General features: G+C 42.3%; 1 protein-coding gene across 2 annotated transcripts; it reads right to left on the reverse strand.

Moving 5' to 3' along the window:
* Nucleotides 1-1,826: 1,826 nt before the first annotated feature.
* Nucleotides 1,827-14,329, reverse strand: HHLA2 (HHLA2 member of B7 family). Of its 2 annotated transcripts, XM_077807304.1 has the most exons (5): nt 14,275-14,329; nt 11,578-11,889; nt 10,689-10,949; nt 7,372-7,683; nt 3,374-3,510 (listed from the first exon to the last, which is right to left on the reverse strand). In XM_077807304.1, exons 1-5 carry the CDS (start codon nt 14,327-14,329, stop codon nt 3,374-3,376), a joined length of 1,077 nt encoding a protein of 358 aa, XP_077663430.1. The 2 variants fall into 2 exon arrangements, 1 of the variants encoding a protein (XP_077663430.1); XR_013344822.1 differs by lacking the exons at nt 7,372-7,683; nt 10,689-10,949; nt 11,578-11,889; nt 14,275-14,329 and adding exons at nt 1,827-1,996; nt 4,073-4,110 and having other exon boundaries at nt 3,431-3,510.
* Nucleotides 14,330-16,002: the final 1,673 nt, after the last annotated feature.

Here is a 16,002-nt window from a genome sequence, read left to right on the forward strand (position 1 = left end):
AAACCCAAACACTGAGAGGAAGGAAAACAGGCTGCTCCCTAAAGCAGGGAGGCCCAACTCTCCCCACCTTGCTTTAAGCTAGCTCTTTTCAAAGTGACTCCAAGCCACTCTCATGCTTTGCTACAGAGCCCCCTTATACTGTAAGGCAGGACAAGAGCATCACCCTCACCCTGCTCTTAAACCAACAGTTTGCAATTCCAACACAGTCCTCAAAACACCACAGTCCTCCCCTGTAAATTCCTTAATTAATAAACACAACCATAAAAACCAAATTACAAGTTTAACCTTACAGCAGGGTCTGCCATTTTGCTGCAGGCTGTGGCCAGCGGTACCTGTCAGGGAAAGAAAGGGCCATCCAAACTTTGTCCTCGTGCCAGCAGGAGCACTTTTCCTCTCTTGGCCACCATCTTCCAGCACCAATTCTTCCTCTTCCAGCCAACAAAAACCCAAACAATCTCTTCTTGCTTCAGGGGCCACATTCTGTAATCATACTGAGTTAGTCAATGTACCTCTTCATTATCTCGAGTAAATGTGCCATTAGGTCCAATATCTTCTTTACCACGTTTTTCCCCTCACTTCATCCCTCTCCTGTAATTTTGTACCATCACTGCCCTTGGCAGAAAAAACTGGGAAGTTTATGTTGGGGGCTTGTCACTGTTTGTTTCTCCATAGGCTCCTGCACAGGGCATATGGCACATGTCTAACATTCAGAAACGTAGGCCTTGTCACAACCAGCCTCACGGTTATGCCTCTTTCTGAGCCCACAGCTTTGTATTTTTCGGTTCCCTCATTCTTTCTGGCATGTGGTGCATCACACTCCAATCCAATTTAAATCTGTATAGCCAGTTTATGCCCATCAATGGGGGGTGGGGAGGGGGCATTTCCTTCGCTCACTCTTAACTCTAATGGTGAACAGATATCTATCTAAACTACAGTGACAGGGAGGCTGCCTAACACTCCTTTCTGCCCTTAATTGTAAAGCTATCAAAGCACATTAGTTTCTCTTGTTCTTAACCCAGGAATTTTTTTTTTTTTTTGCTAACCACCCTCCCACCCCCAGAGATCACAGACATGGCCACTCCTGTATATCACGTCATTTACCTTTACGTTAACATAATATAGGGGATAATATGTCTGTCCTTTCCCACCGCATACATTTCTGTGAAATGGTATAGCTCACGCATCCTTTCATTCGAAGCTGACAGGCACCTAACTAGGATGGTAGCTCCTACATGTAGACACTGGTGGCTTCCTTTTGGGTCTGGTGCACTGTGGCCTGCCCATTGGCATGTCCCTTCTTCAAACACTTCTTGCTCTGAAGCTTGTTATGGAAATGCTGCTCCTGCAGGTGTGGTGTCACTAAACAGCAGAAATAGGGTTCCCTCTGTTCTGTTTGGCTCCTGTGAGAGGTTTGAACTGGTGGTGGTGTTTCTTTAATCCACTGCTGAGGCCATGTTTCCAGCCTGGCATGATGAGGCCAATTTATTTTCAAATTTTGGTGCACTTTTTTGTGTGGATTCAAATAGAGCAGTCTTCATCTAGTGGCAGTTCCTTGTGACACACAACATCCAACAACCTCTCTTAATTCAGACTCATCTGAGAGCTCCTTCAGAACATTACCAAAACAATGAGTAGTGGACAGTTTTTTTCAGGGTTGCCAAAAATTCAGAGATACTTTCCCCTTCTATCTGGTTTTTGAAGTGAAACATATCCTTTTATTAAAAACATTGAGAGGCTCAAAATGCTTCTTAGAATCTCTTTTATGTCCTTATATTCCAGTTCATCAGATTCTTGAGGAAAACTTTTAAGCGTTACAAAAGTGGTTTTACACAAATAATGTTAAGAAATAGCATGTGCATAAAAATACTGCTCAAGACTCTGAGCATATGTTGCAAAATCTTCTCCTTCATTACACTGTAAACTGTCCATATGCAGCCATTTAATCTTTGCTCTCTTATAGGCTCCCCCCCGATCTTCTGCACACCTTTCTTCTCCACTATGTTACAGGATACACAGAGAAATTAGATAAAAACATAAATAATCTTGCTGGAAGGTTGCAACATAACACTGCTCTATTTCACAGAATTCAAAATAATACACAAGAACCGAAACCAGAGAGGGAAAAAACAGGCTGCACCCTAAGGCAGGGAGGCACAAATCACCCCTTATTGCTTTAAACTGGCTCTTTTCAAACTGATTCCCATCACATACTTTGTTACAGACCTTCCCTAGCCTGCAAGCAGGCTCCTGAAGTGATTGCTTACCATTCTAATGCAGTCCTCAATACACCACAGTTATTGTCATGGAGGAAATGCAGAGTGATTGTGTTAGACAAGGTTTACAAAAGGAATTAAGGTAATAAGAAGCTATCTTTCCCTGATAGGCCAGCAGAATTCCATATTAAAAGGGAATTTGGTTTAGGTGAGAGTTAGGGATTGAAGCCTGCAGATTCCTTTATTGCACTAAACACATGGAAAGGAATAAAGCAATACAAACAGTGAGGCTCGGGGTCTACACCTATAACTTAAGTCGACCTACATCGCTCAGCACTGTGAAAAATTTTGCATCCTGTGACTTAGTTAGGTTGACTTAACCCCTTCTGTAGATGCAGCTAGGATGGTGCAAGAATTCTTCCATCAACATAGCTACCACCTCTCAGGGAGATGGATTACCTGCAATGACAAAGAACCTCCTTCCATCTATGTAGGAAATGTCTACACTACAGCAGCTATACCAATAGCTACCTATAGCATGCTGTAGCTATACCACTGTAGCGCGGACATACCCTGAGAATGGGCCTATAACCTTAGATGGCTTGGGATCTGCAGCAAACCGAACCCAATCCCTGTGGATCCCTAAAAGCTTTGGATCTGTGGGTGAGGAAAGGTTTGAAAGAGTTTGGGGGAAGAGAAGCTCTGTAGAGGTGCATGCAAGCAATTGGTTTTTCATTTCAGTAACAGAGCTTGGATGTATCTAGATTAGTTTTTGCCAGGTTTAAGGCTAGATATACTTGCATGCAGCTTCTCTTTCAATGTAGAGACTACATGGGGATTGTTTTTTAGATCTGCTTGGTGCAGTGTGCTCTTGAAAAGAAAAACACCTTAGGTATATGCGGAGCAAAAGGGACCTACCCCGGATCACTCAGCCACCAACGACAACAACAACATCTAAAAGACAGAGCAACACAGACATTGCTTGCAATCTATAGGGGCATTGGAGCCGCCTATAAACCACAAGGAGTAGCAGAAACAGGGAATATTAGTTACAACCTATGATTTTATATTTTCAGTCTTTTGCCAGCTTCTTAACTAAACCAAATTAAATATGCTTGTCAAGCATCCAAATTCTGAACTTAGTAGTAGTAATTATATTTTTACACACATCTTGTTCTTGGGGATTTTACAAAAACAGCTATTAAAGCAATACATACCTTCACAGCACAGCATACAACAAAGGCAATGATGAGGATCAGCAGCACTATAGCTATCCAGTAGTAATGTGAGGATTTTTCTAAAAATACATAGTTCATGTTAATTTCAAACAAACAGAAGATGTTAACATTTCTCAAGTGTCTCAGAAGGTTTAAAGCCTATGTGCTCCTTCTAAGTGAAATACACAGCAGTGCAAGCTTGACTTAATACTCACAACAGTCCACAATGGGCATCGGTCTATTACTTCTTTCCCGTTTATAATTCATAAACTTCTAACTGAGCTGGAAACTAATCTTTTCTTTCAATTAACATGATTGTAATCTTAACACCAAATTGAAATTTAATTTTAAATAAAAGCTTTAAGATCCTGCAATTTTAAGAATATAAGTTTTCAAACGGTAAGTACATTTGAAACCCAAATCGCTGAAAATGCTCCTTTGCTTACTGCCACAGTCTCAAGGCAGACCTGTATGTGTGGCTTTATGGGGCGGCGGGGTAAGGCTTGGTTACTTCCACAACAGTCTAATTAAAAACAAGATCAACTGGCCCCATCCTGTAAACACTGTCTTCAGATATAGTGCTCACTAGCATGAGTAGCCCCACTGCTTTGCAACGGGACCTCTCAGCAGTAAATGTTATACCTGGTAGTACAGATGGCTGGGAAATGGAAATCCCTTCCCGTGACACATTTTGCATTTCTGTAAGAAGAACAGTCTCAGATCAGGATGAAGCCTCAAACCATGATTGATTGATTTTGCAGGAAGGGTTTTAAAAGAAAAGAAATTGTTTCAGGAGCCCCAAAACAGAATTGTCGGTCTCCCAGCTGCCTGCCTGAAAGGAGAAGGAGATGTTTGTTGGGCCATTAGTTATATTCATGAACGTGTTATGGCCTTTTAAGGAACTTGGGGCCATTTGCATCCTCCAACCGTAGCCCCTCCCCTCCTCCTTCAGGGTGAGATCGCTTCTTTAGAATCATCTCCTGCTTACCTCACTTTCTGTATATGTTTGGAGTACACATGCTTGTGGCCTAATGATGGATTATTGTAAAAACTGCCAGTTAAAGGGAGGCTGTCCAAACTGACCAAGGCTCAAGCTTGCTCAAGATTGGACCACATCGTGAGGGTCCAAGACATGCAACGGTGCCCTGAGTTGCTCGGAAAACCTCTAGGGAAGTGCCATAGGGTGCAGTAAGCTAGAACTGCAATCTTGAAGGTTACGGGTGGAAGAATGTGTGTTCTTGGACCACCACAACACCAACAAAGGCTAATATCCCTGCTTTCAAAAGCTGGTCCTACAGAAAGAGGGGACAAAGACAACCACAGGCTACACAAGCCTGACCAGCCAAGTTGCCCAGAAGACCATGATGGTGAGAGGTACTAACCAGAGACCACAAGCTGCATTCTTGACTCTGAAGACCACACAAGCAAATAGTGAATCTTTGTTTTTCCTTAAGAAACCTTTTTTTCCTGGTTTATAATTGTGACAGAGGAACCACAGAGTCAAATTTCATCAAGTAGCATTGTGATCTGGCACCTGGGGTTGCAGTGCCACTCAGTGAGGGCACTCTCTGCCCATTTTGCCCCCTCTTCTGGGTGGCCCTGATGCCAGGTAGTCAAAGAGGACAGCAAAACCCCACTGCTCTATAAAATGGAAGTAAGAGCTGCTATGTTATCCAAGTGGGGTAAACAGACTAGGGAAAAGCCAACAGTAAGTCACTAACCACATAGGAATGTTGGGAGGAGGCTAAATATTTCTTTGAGTGCCAAGAGGCAAACAAGTTTGATTCTCAATCTAAGGGCTTGGCTACACTTGCGAGTTAGAGCGCATTAAAGCAACCCCGGGTGCCCTAACTCCCGACCCATCGACACTGACAAGGCACTTAGAGCGCCTGGACTCTGCAACCGGAGTGCTCCTGGTCATCCACCTCCACGAGAAGCATAAAGCTTGCTGCGCCTCGGCTGAAACGCCCGGGCGTTGCATTACTGCTCTGCGATCGGCCTCCGGAAACATCCCATAATCTCCTTAAATTAAGTGGCCACTCTTGTCATTGTTTTGAACTTGGCTGTAGGAATGTGGATATGCCCTTTGAAAGCTCCGTTTCCGACAGCGGGCATGCTTATCTGCTCCGGGACAAAGCAGCCATTACTGAGGAATGTTGCTGCTGTGAGTATGAGAGAGAGGCGGGGGGCAGTGGGAGCTGCTGCTGTCTGAACTTACAAGACAGCACGGTGACATGCTCTCAGCCCCCCCCCAAAACCCCACTCTCTCTCCCCCCAAATACACACAACACACTCCCTGTCACACTCCCTTCCACCCCACCCCCTGCATTTGAAAAGCACGTTGCAGCCACTTGCATGCTGGGATAGCTATCAAAATGCACTGCTCTTTGTGGTGTTGCAAGAGCTGCTAATGTGGCCATGCCAGTGCACTTCCAGCTGAGAGTGTAAACACCGGGCAGCGTTTTCCCTGCTGCAGTCTCCGAAATCTGGTTTAACTCCCAGTGCTCTACAACTGCAAGTGTAGCCATGCCCTGAGACGTTCAGCCAGTGTAGTTGCCAGGAGCAAGATCCTACAATTGGGGTTTAGAGCAAAACAGACAACTGCCTCCTTTAATCTTGCAATTACCATTTGTAAGAACTGACCCTGTGCGGTTGGCTCTGTCAGTCTGATTACTGAATTAGTTGGTGAGTATATTTGATCTTCACTGAAAGAGAATTAGAAAGAGATGGATAAGCTATTCATTGAGTCCCCAGGAAAATGGAGGGACTACAATGATAAATATAGCCAAGAAGTCTCACAGCTAAATATCCACTACAGTTCTCAAAGTTTAGCCATGCATATAAAAATTCACTTTTGTAAGTCTAAATAAAAGTCTTCTATTTGGCATAACACTAAAAAAAAAAATACAATGTAACTGTGTTGATCTCCAATTAATTTTCTTTATCTGCTGGCACTGTAGAGAATTTTTTTTCCACCAGTGCGGTTTGTGAGTTTACCATATGTCTGAAAGCAGTTGGTGCCGAGATGTCTTCAACAACAGACAGCATTTAGGGCCTGAACCTGCGAATTGCTGAACACTCTCAGTTCCAGCTGAAGTCAGCGGGAACTGACGACACTCAGCACCTCACAAGGTTGTGTCCAGAATCAGCTTTAGATATAAGAAAAAAAGTCCAAATCTCTCAAGTAAATAAATCTCAATATTCAGAAAAGTCTAAACTTGCTTTTTTTCCTCATCCAGATCAATATTTCTCTAATAAAATACCACAATATTCTACCTACCTCTGTACGAATATAGGCCCACACTAGATTTGGGTGAACTATGATTTTAAAATGAGTTGGGATATTAGCATGAACAATTGGTCCAAAGCATGGAACCAAAAAGAATGAAACCATAATAAGGAAGAATAATTGTGTTACACTTGTAGCAACCCTTCAAAATACCAGTGTTATCTTATTTAAAGTTTGGCCTAAAATAATAGAAATAAAATATAATTAATAGGGTACCAGATGCAGTAAAGAACTGGCTATACAGTATACGAAACTCCATCTGCCCTTAGCTAAGATCTGACAATTGATAATGACATCACTTGTTTGTTAAAGGGTATAAAAGAGTTAAAGGGTTCATTGTTAATATCTGTCTGACCAAGTTGGAGCCAACCAATATGGGTTTAAACAACCTTGGGATTAGCCAATTTGTAATTCTCTTGATCAAATGCCTATAAATGTTTTGTTACTGTTTGGATGTAGTAAACAGCTTTTTAGGCATGTTTAGAGCAGTTGTATAAATAGCATTACGTCTTTGGGTTTAATAAAGGAATTTATGGTTAAATTAATTTCAACTTTTCTCTCAGAGGACTTGAAGTCATTTTTCCTAACATTTTGCAGATTTGAATTGACCTTTTTCTCCCCAGCCTGCAGTGTAGAAATTGCAGCAACTTACCAACTTGCAAAATTCTTACAGTGAGTTGTGTATAGTGTGGTGTTGAAATATTGCACATGTATTCTCCACTGTCTGCCAGAGTAAGATCCCTTATGATTACTGAGTAGTCCTGTTCATTGATTTTCTCCCAAGAGAATCGAGTTTTAAACTGTTCAGGGGGTTGTGATGAGTTAGCAGAGGATGCCAGAACCAAGGTAGATGCATTTCTGATTATTGTCCAAGTAACTATGAAGTCTTTAGTATATGGAGATCCTTGAGTCATAAATTCACATGGGATTGAAACGGTATCTCCTTCCTTTTTAAAAATCTGATCTGAAATATACAATTTAAAAAGCAACAATTAATGGGAAAGCAATGGTTTGAACAAGCTAGTGTGAAGGATGCTCAGACTTTTTGTGCACTACTTTTGAAGCAATCTTTTGATATAATTGTACTGATACTTCACTACAAGCTTCACAAGACATCTGACTGCAGAAACCACTTCTTGAAAGAGCCATTTCAGACACTGTAGTTCAGCCTTAGTAGTTGGTTTAAGCAAACAAACAAAAAGGGGTGAAGGTGCGGAGAGGTGGCAATTGCTTTATATTAAATGAGTTTTTGTTTATGCCAAAGAAAAAACCCTCTGCATTGATGTGAACATTTTCCTACTGAGTCATCTCTACTAACTCTGTAACCTTGTGTTAGCTTTGCTTTCTGACTCTTATGCAAACAAAAGGCACCACCTAGTTTATTTTTACTACCTAAGCTGCATGAAGTCCAAAAAGTAAAGAGCATAAAAGGTGCAAAATTAGACTCCATTTAGTTTTGGTTAAAGATCTAAGGTTTTTAGAACACAGGTTCGAAATAAATTTCATCATTAATGTACTAGTTTAAAATATGAAATTACATTTAGATATCATTTTCTTTTTTTACCTTTAAGGGAGGAAAATATCTGGAGACCACAATTGTTCGGTGCCTAACACTTCATCTTAGTTAATTGCCTAAAATAAAATCTAGTACTACCACACAGCTCCTAAAGTAAACAACAGTGGTGGAACAGAGTCCTCAACTATAAGGATTAGAAGAGGGAAAATATTAACATTCGGAAAGTGTTACTGTTTTTTTTTTCCTCTTTTATTTAAGGGAGAAAAAAGGCTTCCTAAAGGACACTTACAGATTAGTAGTGGTCAAAGGAAGGTGTTAAATAGGACAGAAATTCTCACACACTCACACAAATTCACAGTGCCTTGGGATGAAATATTGCAACCAGTGCTAGGTGTAGAGTTTATGACTGAGAATAGTGACTCACCTCAATAGGCACAAATGAATGGAGAGGGATGTCTGGCAACTTGTATTAGGGGCAGGAAGCCATAACATTTCTACACTACATTAGTATGCCTGGTGCGTGGGGCTAGGTCTACACGATGAGCAAGGGGCATGATTCCCAGCTCGTGTACACACATTCACACTAGCATGCTAAAAACAGTAGCGTAACCATGATAGCACGGGCGGAAGTGACACAGGCTAGTTGACCTGAGTACAGACTTGGGGCAGCTAGCCCATGTCATCGCTGCCCGTGCTACTACAGCTACACTACTATTTTTAGTGCGCTAGCTCAGGTGAGAGCTAGTACAAGTATGTCTTCACAAGCTGGGACTTGCATCTCCAGCTCATAGTGTAAATGTGGCTGAAGTGAGGGGATACCGAGAGTGATTCTGAGGGCCAATGGGGGGGGGGAACTGCACCCCACATTGCCTCTCGTCTGGCTAGCAGAAGGCTGCATGATCTCAAAAGGTTCAGGTAAGCAGCCAGAAATCTAGTTCTAGCCAGTGTGAGGCATTTATAACACTCAGCACCAGGTGACCTTTAATGATGGGGAGATGTGGGATTCCATTAATGAGCTACGTTAATATGCTACTGTACACACATTCAGAACAAAATGTTGCTCTGCAGAGTACACGGTGGATTGAGAACTATGAGTTCTGTGCATGGGCTGTAGGGAGCGCAGAGTAGTGGAGTCAAGGTCAATCATGCAGATCTGACAGGAAACTTTGCTCTTTCATTGCTGTTGCTTCAATTAAGAAATATTTCTGAAGAGATAAAGAGTCTCAGGAAAGCAATGGCTATTTGCTGAAATGGATTTCTAGCAAATGCAAAAAAAAGCCTGAAGCAGCAGGAGTAAATAGACCATAGGGGAGAGCTAAATTTCAGTGGCCCTGTTTTTCCTTATGCAGTGATACCATCTATTTTCTGCCCAAGTGTATTTTGTTATTTGAATCTGGACAGTCTGTTTGGCTGCTGCTCCGCTCCCCTTCCCCTAGGCCTCTTGGGTTTGGGTAGAGGTAAGGAGATGTGATCTGGGGAAGGGGTGGGGGCGGAAAGGAGACAGGGAAGACAAATGGTAGTGAATAGACTCAAGGAACCAACAGGGAATGGACTGAGCTAGCGACAGATTGGTCTAGAACACTAGAGGAGGAACAGTTTCCTTCCCTCCCCCATCTGCGTGCTGCTACTGGTGCAGCGCAGGCAGGGTGAAAGGAGAATGCTTTAGGTCAGCCACAGGTAATGTCTGGCTGGGTCACCTGGACAACGGGAGAGAAAGAGGTGGGGGATGGATTGGGACAATTTAAAAAAAAAAAATGACAAAAGGACATAATCTTACATTGTCTGTCTAGGCATGACATATGAACAATATTTATATTTTAAGATCTTCGCAGCTGGGAGCATCTCTTACTAAGTGATCTTTACAGTAATATGTACAATGGATTCCAAATCCAGACTGAGGCTATTGAGTGCTACTGTAATATAAAATTAATATGTGTACCAAACAAAGTTAGCTGCCCCACTGTATTAAATGGGCACAAGCCGAGCCACAGCCATCTGGAGTTGGCTATAGGCAAGTCTTACTATTGGGTGGTGCTGTGCGACAGGTTTGCAATGACACTCCAAACCACATTCTGGTCGTGTTTAAAAACTCCAGCCAGGGTCATAAGGTTCACAAACCTATTGAGGAAACCTCCGTGAGTTTGAAACAGTTCTAAATTCATTGTTGGGCAACTTGGGAGGTGCAAAACCCACATGGTCAAAACCTAAGTATGAAGCTACCACACACAAAATAAATGCACTTCGCAGTTCTGAAATCTGGGGGTGAATGTTGAGGGGTTTTCACTCACCTCAGCCTAGCTAGTTTTATAATCAACTGGGTTCTACGGAACGCTATGTAGCCTTGTCGATTGTCTCTCCGCCAATTCAGCACAATGTAGTTGCATGCACTCATTATGGCTCAGCTGCCCTGGACTTTATACATGTTTAAGGGATGGAGAATAGTTCAGTCCTACCTTCCCCTTTCCATTCAGCAGTCCAATTTTGGTTGTGAAATTGAACATGACACTGGTACGAAGAAACTTTGTTTGCAATGTTCTGCTCACTTCTAACTGAATAGAGAGGGCCATCTTGGGTTACTTCCATTTTTGTGTTTTGCACAGATGTGTTATCGTTTGACCATGTTATGTTTGGCTCGGGATAAATATGAAAGGCAAGACATTTCAACAGTCTCTCTGTGTCTCGTTTTTCATATTCCATTGCATAAGATGGGGAAACTGTAAAGACAAAGAAAAAAAAAAAAGTCTGGTACTTTCAACATTCTGCTTAACTTGGCGTGATTTGTCTTCTGGAATAATACAGGAGAAAATCTGTGGAACACAGAAGAAGTCACATCCAATTATTTGTGTTTATTTCAGACTACAGTGTTGCATTTGCCCCATTATCAGTGATCAGTTTCCAAACTTCTGTCAGAATCCACCCTTCCTACTTATTATTTAAGTTCACCCACTACCCAATTGCATTCCACAGACCTGCAGTGATTTTTAACCTGAAATCACTGCACTGTAGCTTTTCATCCTCTGCTGGAACCAGGTTATTTCTTTTACAGCTAGGGTGACCAGATGTCCCGATTTTACAGGGACAGACCCGATTTTTGGGTCTTTTACTTATATAGGCTCCTATTACACCTCCCCCCACCTGCTGTCCCGATTTTTCACACTTGCTGTCTGGTCACCCTATTTACAGCTGAAATGCAACAGTGAAGTATAGAGTTGCCTTTTAGCGCTGATAGACTGGAAAGATATTGGTGCTACTACTGGTCTGAGGTATTTCAATTTCAGCTGACAGGGAAGAGAATAAGATCTGCTACCTGTGCAGTTCAGGTATTTTAAATATCCTTCTGACCTGTTACGTGCAGCCTGACTTTCACATCTGTTTTATCTTGATTTGTCCCCACATAGCAGCTGTAGGAGCCGTCATCACTCAGGCTCAGTTTACTCAGTTTTAAGGAGGCATTTCCATTGTGAATTTGCTCATGAAAAAGGAATGTTCTCCCCTTGTATTCAGAGTCTTGATGTTCTAGCTGATCCTTCCCATAGTAGTAGCTGTGCACATTTTTGTTCCCTTTCTTCCAGTAAATTACTTCACCTTCAGCACGTGCAAAAGAGCAAGGAAGGATACAATCTTCGAAAAATCGCCCTGTTACCTCTTCAAGACCTTGAAAACACAATGCACATACTATAAATGCATGAACATTTCTGAATGGGTTACTAAAAATAAATTAGATAAGTCCATTAGGTTCCTCCCCCCACCTCCACCCTCAAATAAGATCACAACTGCAGTCCAGCTGAATTGATCTTCCGGCCCTAACAGGTGCACATCTCCCACCATTTGTTTAAACATATGCCCATTGTTATAATTTCATGTCACCCTCATACCTCCCTGAGCAGAGAGGGTGGGATGAGAGTCACATAATCCTTACTCCAGTACACCAGTATTCTAATACATGACACTCATGTTCAGACATACTCAACTCTGCATCACTAACATTCTAGACTGCAGTCTTCCAGTGCCCAAATAATTGGGATATATATACAGGAACTCCTCACTTAACATTGTCCCTGTTAACGTTGTTTAGTTCCTGATCTATTAGAGAACAAGCTCATTTAAAGTTGTGCAATGCTCCCTAATAACGTTGTTTAGCAGCTGCCTGCTTTGTCCACTGCTTGCAGGAAGAGCAGCCGGTTGGAGCTAGTGGGTGGGGGCTTGGAACCAGGGTGGACCAGCAGCCTCCCGTCCACTCCCCTAAGTTCCCTGTGCAGCAGCCGCCCAGCAGGCTATCAATTGCCGGGCAGTTCAGCTGTCCCTCCCACACTGCCCCGTGCTGCTCCTGGGAGCCTCCTGCTTGCTATGCATGGGGTGGGGGGGAAGAGGGGTGCTGATGTCAGGGTGTCCCCCTCTCCCTGCTTCTGTACCCCAACTCCACAGAGCGGGCGGGACACAACAAGGCTCAGGACTGAGGGAACTTCCTGGCAGCAGCTGCTGTCTCGACTTGCTGATCTATTTAAAAGGGCAATGTATTTAGAGTAGGGTCAGCATACTTAAAGGGGCAGTGCATCTCTCTCTCTCACTCACACACACACAATTTGTGTCTCCGTCTCTCTCACACACACACACTGTGTGTGTGTGTGTGTCTCTCTATCTCTCACATGCACACACACATGCACCCCTCCACACTTTGGAAAGTGGAGGGAGTGGTGTGCTTGAGTGGGATAGCGTGGGTTCATCTTCACATTCAGTTTCTGCAGAGAATGTTTGCAGCCACTGCCATGGATCTATTGTGTCTCCTCCCTCCACTCGTGCTGCCTTGTAGAGTGTGAGGCTATGTTAACAACAGTGTGTTAATCGTTGAGGGCTCAGCTGAGTGCTAGTTCATCATTTAGCAGCAAAGCATTCCCTGGGAAATATCCCACTGTCTGAGGGCTTGTCTACATTACCCGCTGATTCAACGGTGATAACCCCGCAGTAAGTAGATCTAAGTACATCAACTTATTCAGTTAGCTGAAGTGGTGTAACTTCGATCGATCCCCTGACTCCACCACTTCAACCAAGCTTCACAATCATCACTGCTGTGTACAGTATTAAATTGTTTGTTTAAAATTTATAGAGTGGGGTTTGTGTGTGTGTGAGAAATTTCCCTGGAACCTAACTCCCTCTACTTATATTAATTCTTATGGGGAAACTGGATTTGCTTAACGTCGTTTCACTGAAAGTAGCATTTTTCAGGAACATAACTACAATGTTAAGCAAGGAGTTACTATAGAGCTTTACAGCTCCAGTACACTATACCAACATTAGCTAATTAACCATAGCCCTTTATATTGTTCTATCATTTATAGACTAAACATAGCATTACTTGAGGTTCTTTTATCTCACATGGTAGGGAGCCTGTTGATTTGGAGCTAAAGTTCCTTGTGCTCTCTTTGCTGTTACCCTGAAGACCTGGGGAGCAACACTGGGTCGAACAGCTAATAATTGATACTGTCAGTATAACCAGAGAATTGTTACAAATTGGTGCCTCACTGATGTATTTGGAATTGGGACCAACGTTGCCTTTAACTAGGGTGACTGTATGTTAACCACGGCTATTGAATGGAACGTCATGCCTGCTCAAGAGTATATCATCATCATGTTGTACTCCAAGGGCTACAGCGTACAGAGGAGAACAGACCTGCTACAGATAATGAAGATTCTCAAGTGGGAGGGGCTGATGCTTTAGAACAGAAAGTTCCAGCATACAAAGACCTACCTACCCAAGAAACCCTGTTGTTCTTAGTCTGGTGCTTTCTTGTGCTTCAAGCTGCCTTCATATATCAAAGGAAAAAAGAGCACGGCTGAGTTTGTTTTTCCTTTGCTGCAATGCAATCCATTTACAAGGACATCCTTATTTTGCTTTGAGTGCCTTATATCAATTGAGTGCCTTAAGTTGATTCCTTACTGTGATTATTACCTTGACAATGCCTCTTTTAAGTAATTCACCTCTTGAAAAAAAAACAACTTTAATTTCTTTATCATGTCCATGAACACACAGCTCAAACTTACCTGAAACTACAGCATACAAATGAAACAGAAAGATGAGTATTTTCTGAACCTTCATGCCTTCTTTGATTCACAGTAGTTTCATTTCTAACTGATAACATAGAGGAGAAAAAAAAAACAGTTTACGGCCTGTAAAATGCTTATCCTATTGTACTGTATCAATCAACAATTATTATAATGTTATTTATATACCTCTAGATGTGGAGGGGCCTTTCTAGACATAGTACAGGTCTGTTATCAAGAGTTTAAAGTCCTGATTCTGCAACATTGCAAGTGGGTGAACTCTTGCACCATTGCGAAGCCCCATTGACTTTAACAGGGCTCCAGGCTAATGCAGGGGTGTGCCCACAGCTATCAGCTTTCCAATCATGGACCTAAATAGGAAATGTACAGAGAACTCCACCGCTAATCCCAAGCATTCAAAAATCAGGAGACAGGCCCCCAAAATCATAAGGGGCTTAAAAATCACAATTTAAACGGGAAAAAAATTGTTTTCTGGTTTCTGGGCCTTCGGTGCTTAAATTTTCAAGATTTTCTCTGCAACTTTGAGGGCTGGAAACTTGATTTAACAAAAATGAAAACTGATAATATCACATAAAAGAAAATTACCAGTCTTTAATCTGTTGTGAGGATCCATTAAAGAAAAACTGATTTTAAACAAATGTGATAAGAATAATTATTGTATGCAGCAAAGTTATGCAATTAACAGGTTGTCTTTGTACTTCAGAGAACAGTGAGATTTAAACTAACAGCTCAATTCTGCCCCTATTTATCATCATCATCATGTTCCCATTACACTTTTGACATTTAGGGCAGCGACAAAGCTCCTCCACTCCTGTCTGTTTCTGGCAAGTCTTTGAGTGGTCCCCATCTGTGCCCCAAGTTTTTCAGCTCGGTTTCCACAGCTCTTCACAATGTTGTTTTCGGGCAGCCTCATTTTCGCTTGCCTTCAGGTGTCCATCTTATTGCTACTCTGGTGATGGAATCAGTTTCCATCTGAAGCACATGGCCAACCCATCTCCAATGCCTCCTGGCAACGATGGTGCTCATATTCTCTTGGCTGCATTGTGTCACTAGATCTTGGTTTGAGATTGTTCAAAAGATACGGAGGATTTTTCTGAGGCAGGCTGTATGGATGAAGACAGTTTGGACATGTCATACTTTCTCATTTCCCAGTATTCTGCACTGTAAAGTAATGTTGAAAGTACATAGCTCTGATAAATCTTGAGTTTGGTTTTGGAGTTGTATTTTTGATGATTTCTAGACTGTACTTAAGCTCCTGAAGGTGTTACTGGCTTTATTTTTGTTCTGTATGTCCTGGTTTCTTCCACCATCCTGGCTGATGGTGCTGCCCAAGTATGTGAATGTTTCTACATTCGTGAGAACATAATCCTCTATCCGTGATGGTGAGGCAATATTAAAGATCATATCATTTGTCTTATTTCAATTGATTTTCAGTCCAATTTGCTGGCTGAATGCATTGAGTTAAGTTGTTTTTCCTTGTATATGGTGTTGCGAATGTGACAGGAGAGAGACATCATCTGCAAAATCCAGGTCTTCAAGGGATGAGAAAGGTGTTCATTTAATGCCCCTTGGCATGTCTTCTGTTGTACGCCGCATTACCCAGTTGATGGCAGTGTTGAAGAGGATTGCAGACATGACACACCCCTGATGTACTCCTCTTTTGACTTCAAACCTGAGCTCACTGTGATCAACACTACACGTAAAGTA

Source organism: Eretmochelys imbricata, chromosome 1, assembly GCF_965152235.1.
Source record: "Eretmochelys imbricata isolate rEreImb1 chromosome 1, rEreImb1.hap1, whole genome shotgun sequence".
Classification (NCBI taxonomy): domain Eukaryota; kingdom Metazoa; phylum Chordata; order Testudines; family Cheloniidae; genus Eretmochelys; species Eretmochelys imbricata.

Excerpts from the sequence above, each read along its gene's own strand:
- HHLA2 (XM_077807304.1), bottom strand. The coding sequence starts at position 14,329 with ATGAAGGTTCAGAAAATACTCATCTTTCTGTTTCATTTGTATGCTGTA. Across the intron at positions 11,890-14,274 it reads TTTGTATGCTGTAGTTTCAG|GTCTTGAAGAGGTAACAGGG; the intron begins GTAAGTTTGAGC and ends TGTGTTTTCAAG. Across the intron at positions 7,684-10,688 it reads TGCTGAATGGAAAGGGGAAG|ATCAGATTTTTAAAAAGGAA; the intron begins GTAGGACTGAAC and ends TGTATATTTCAG.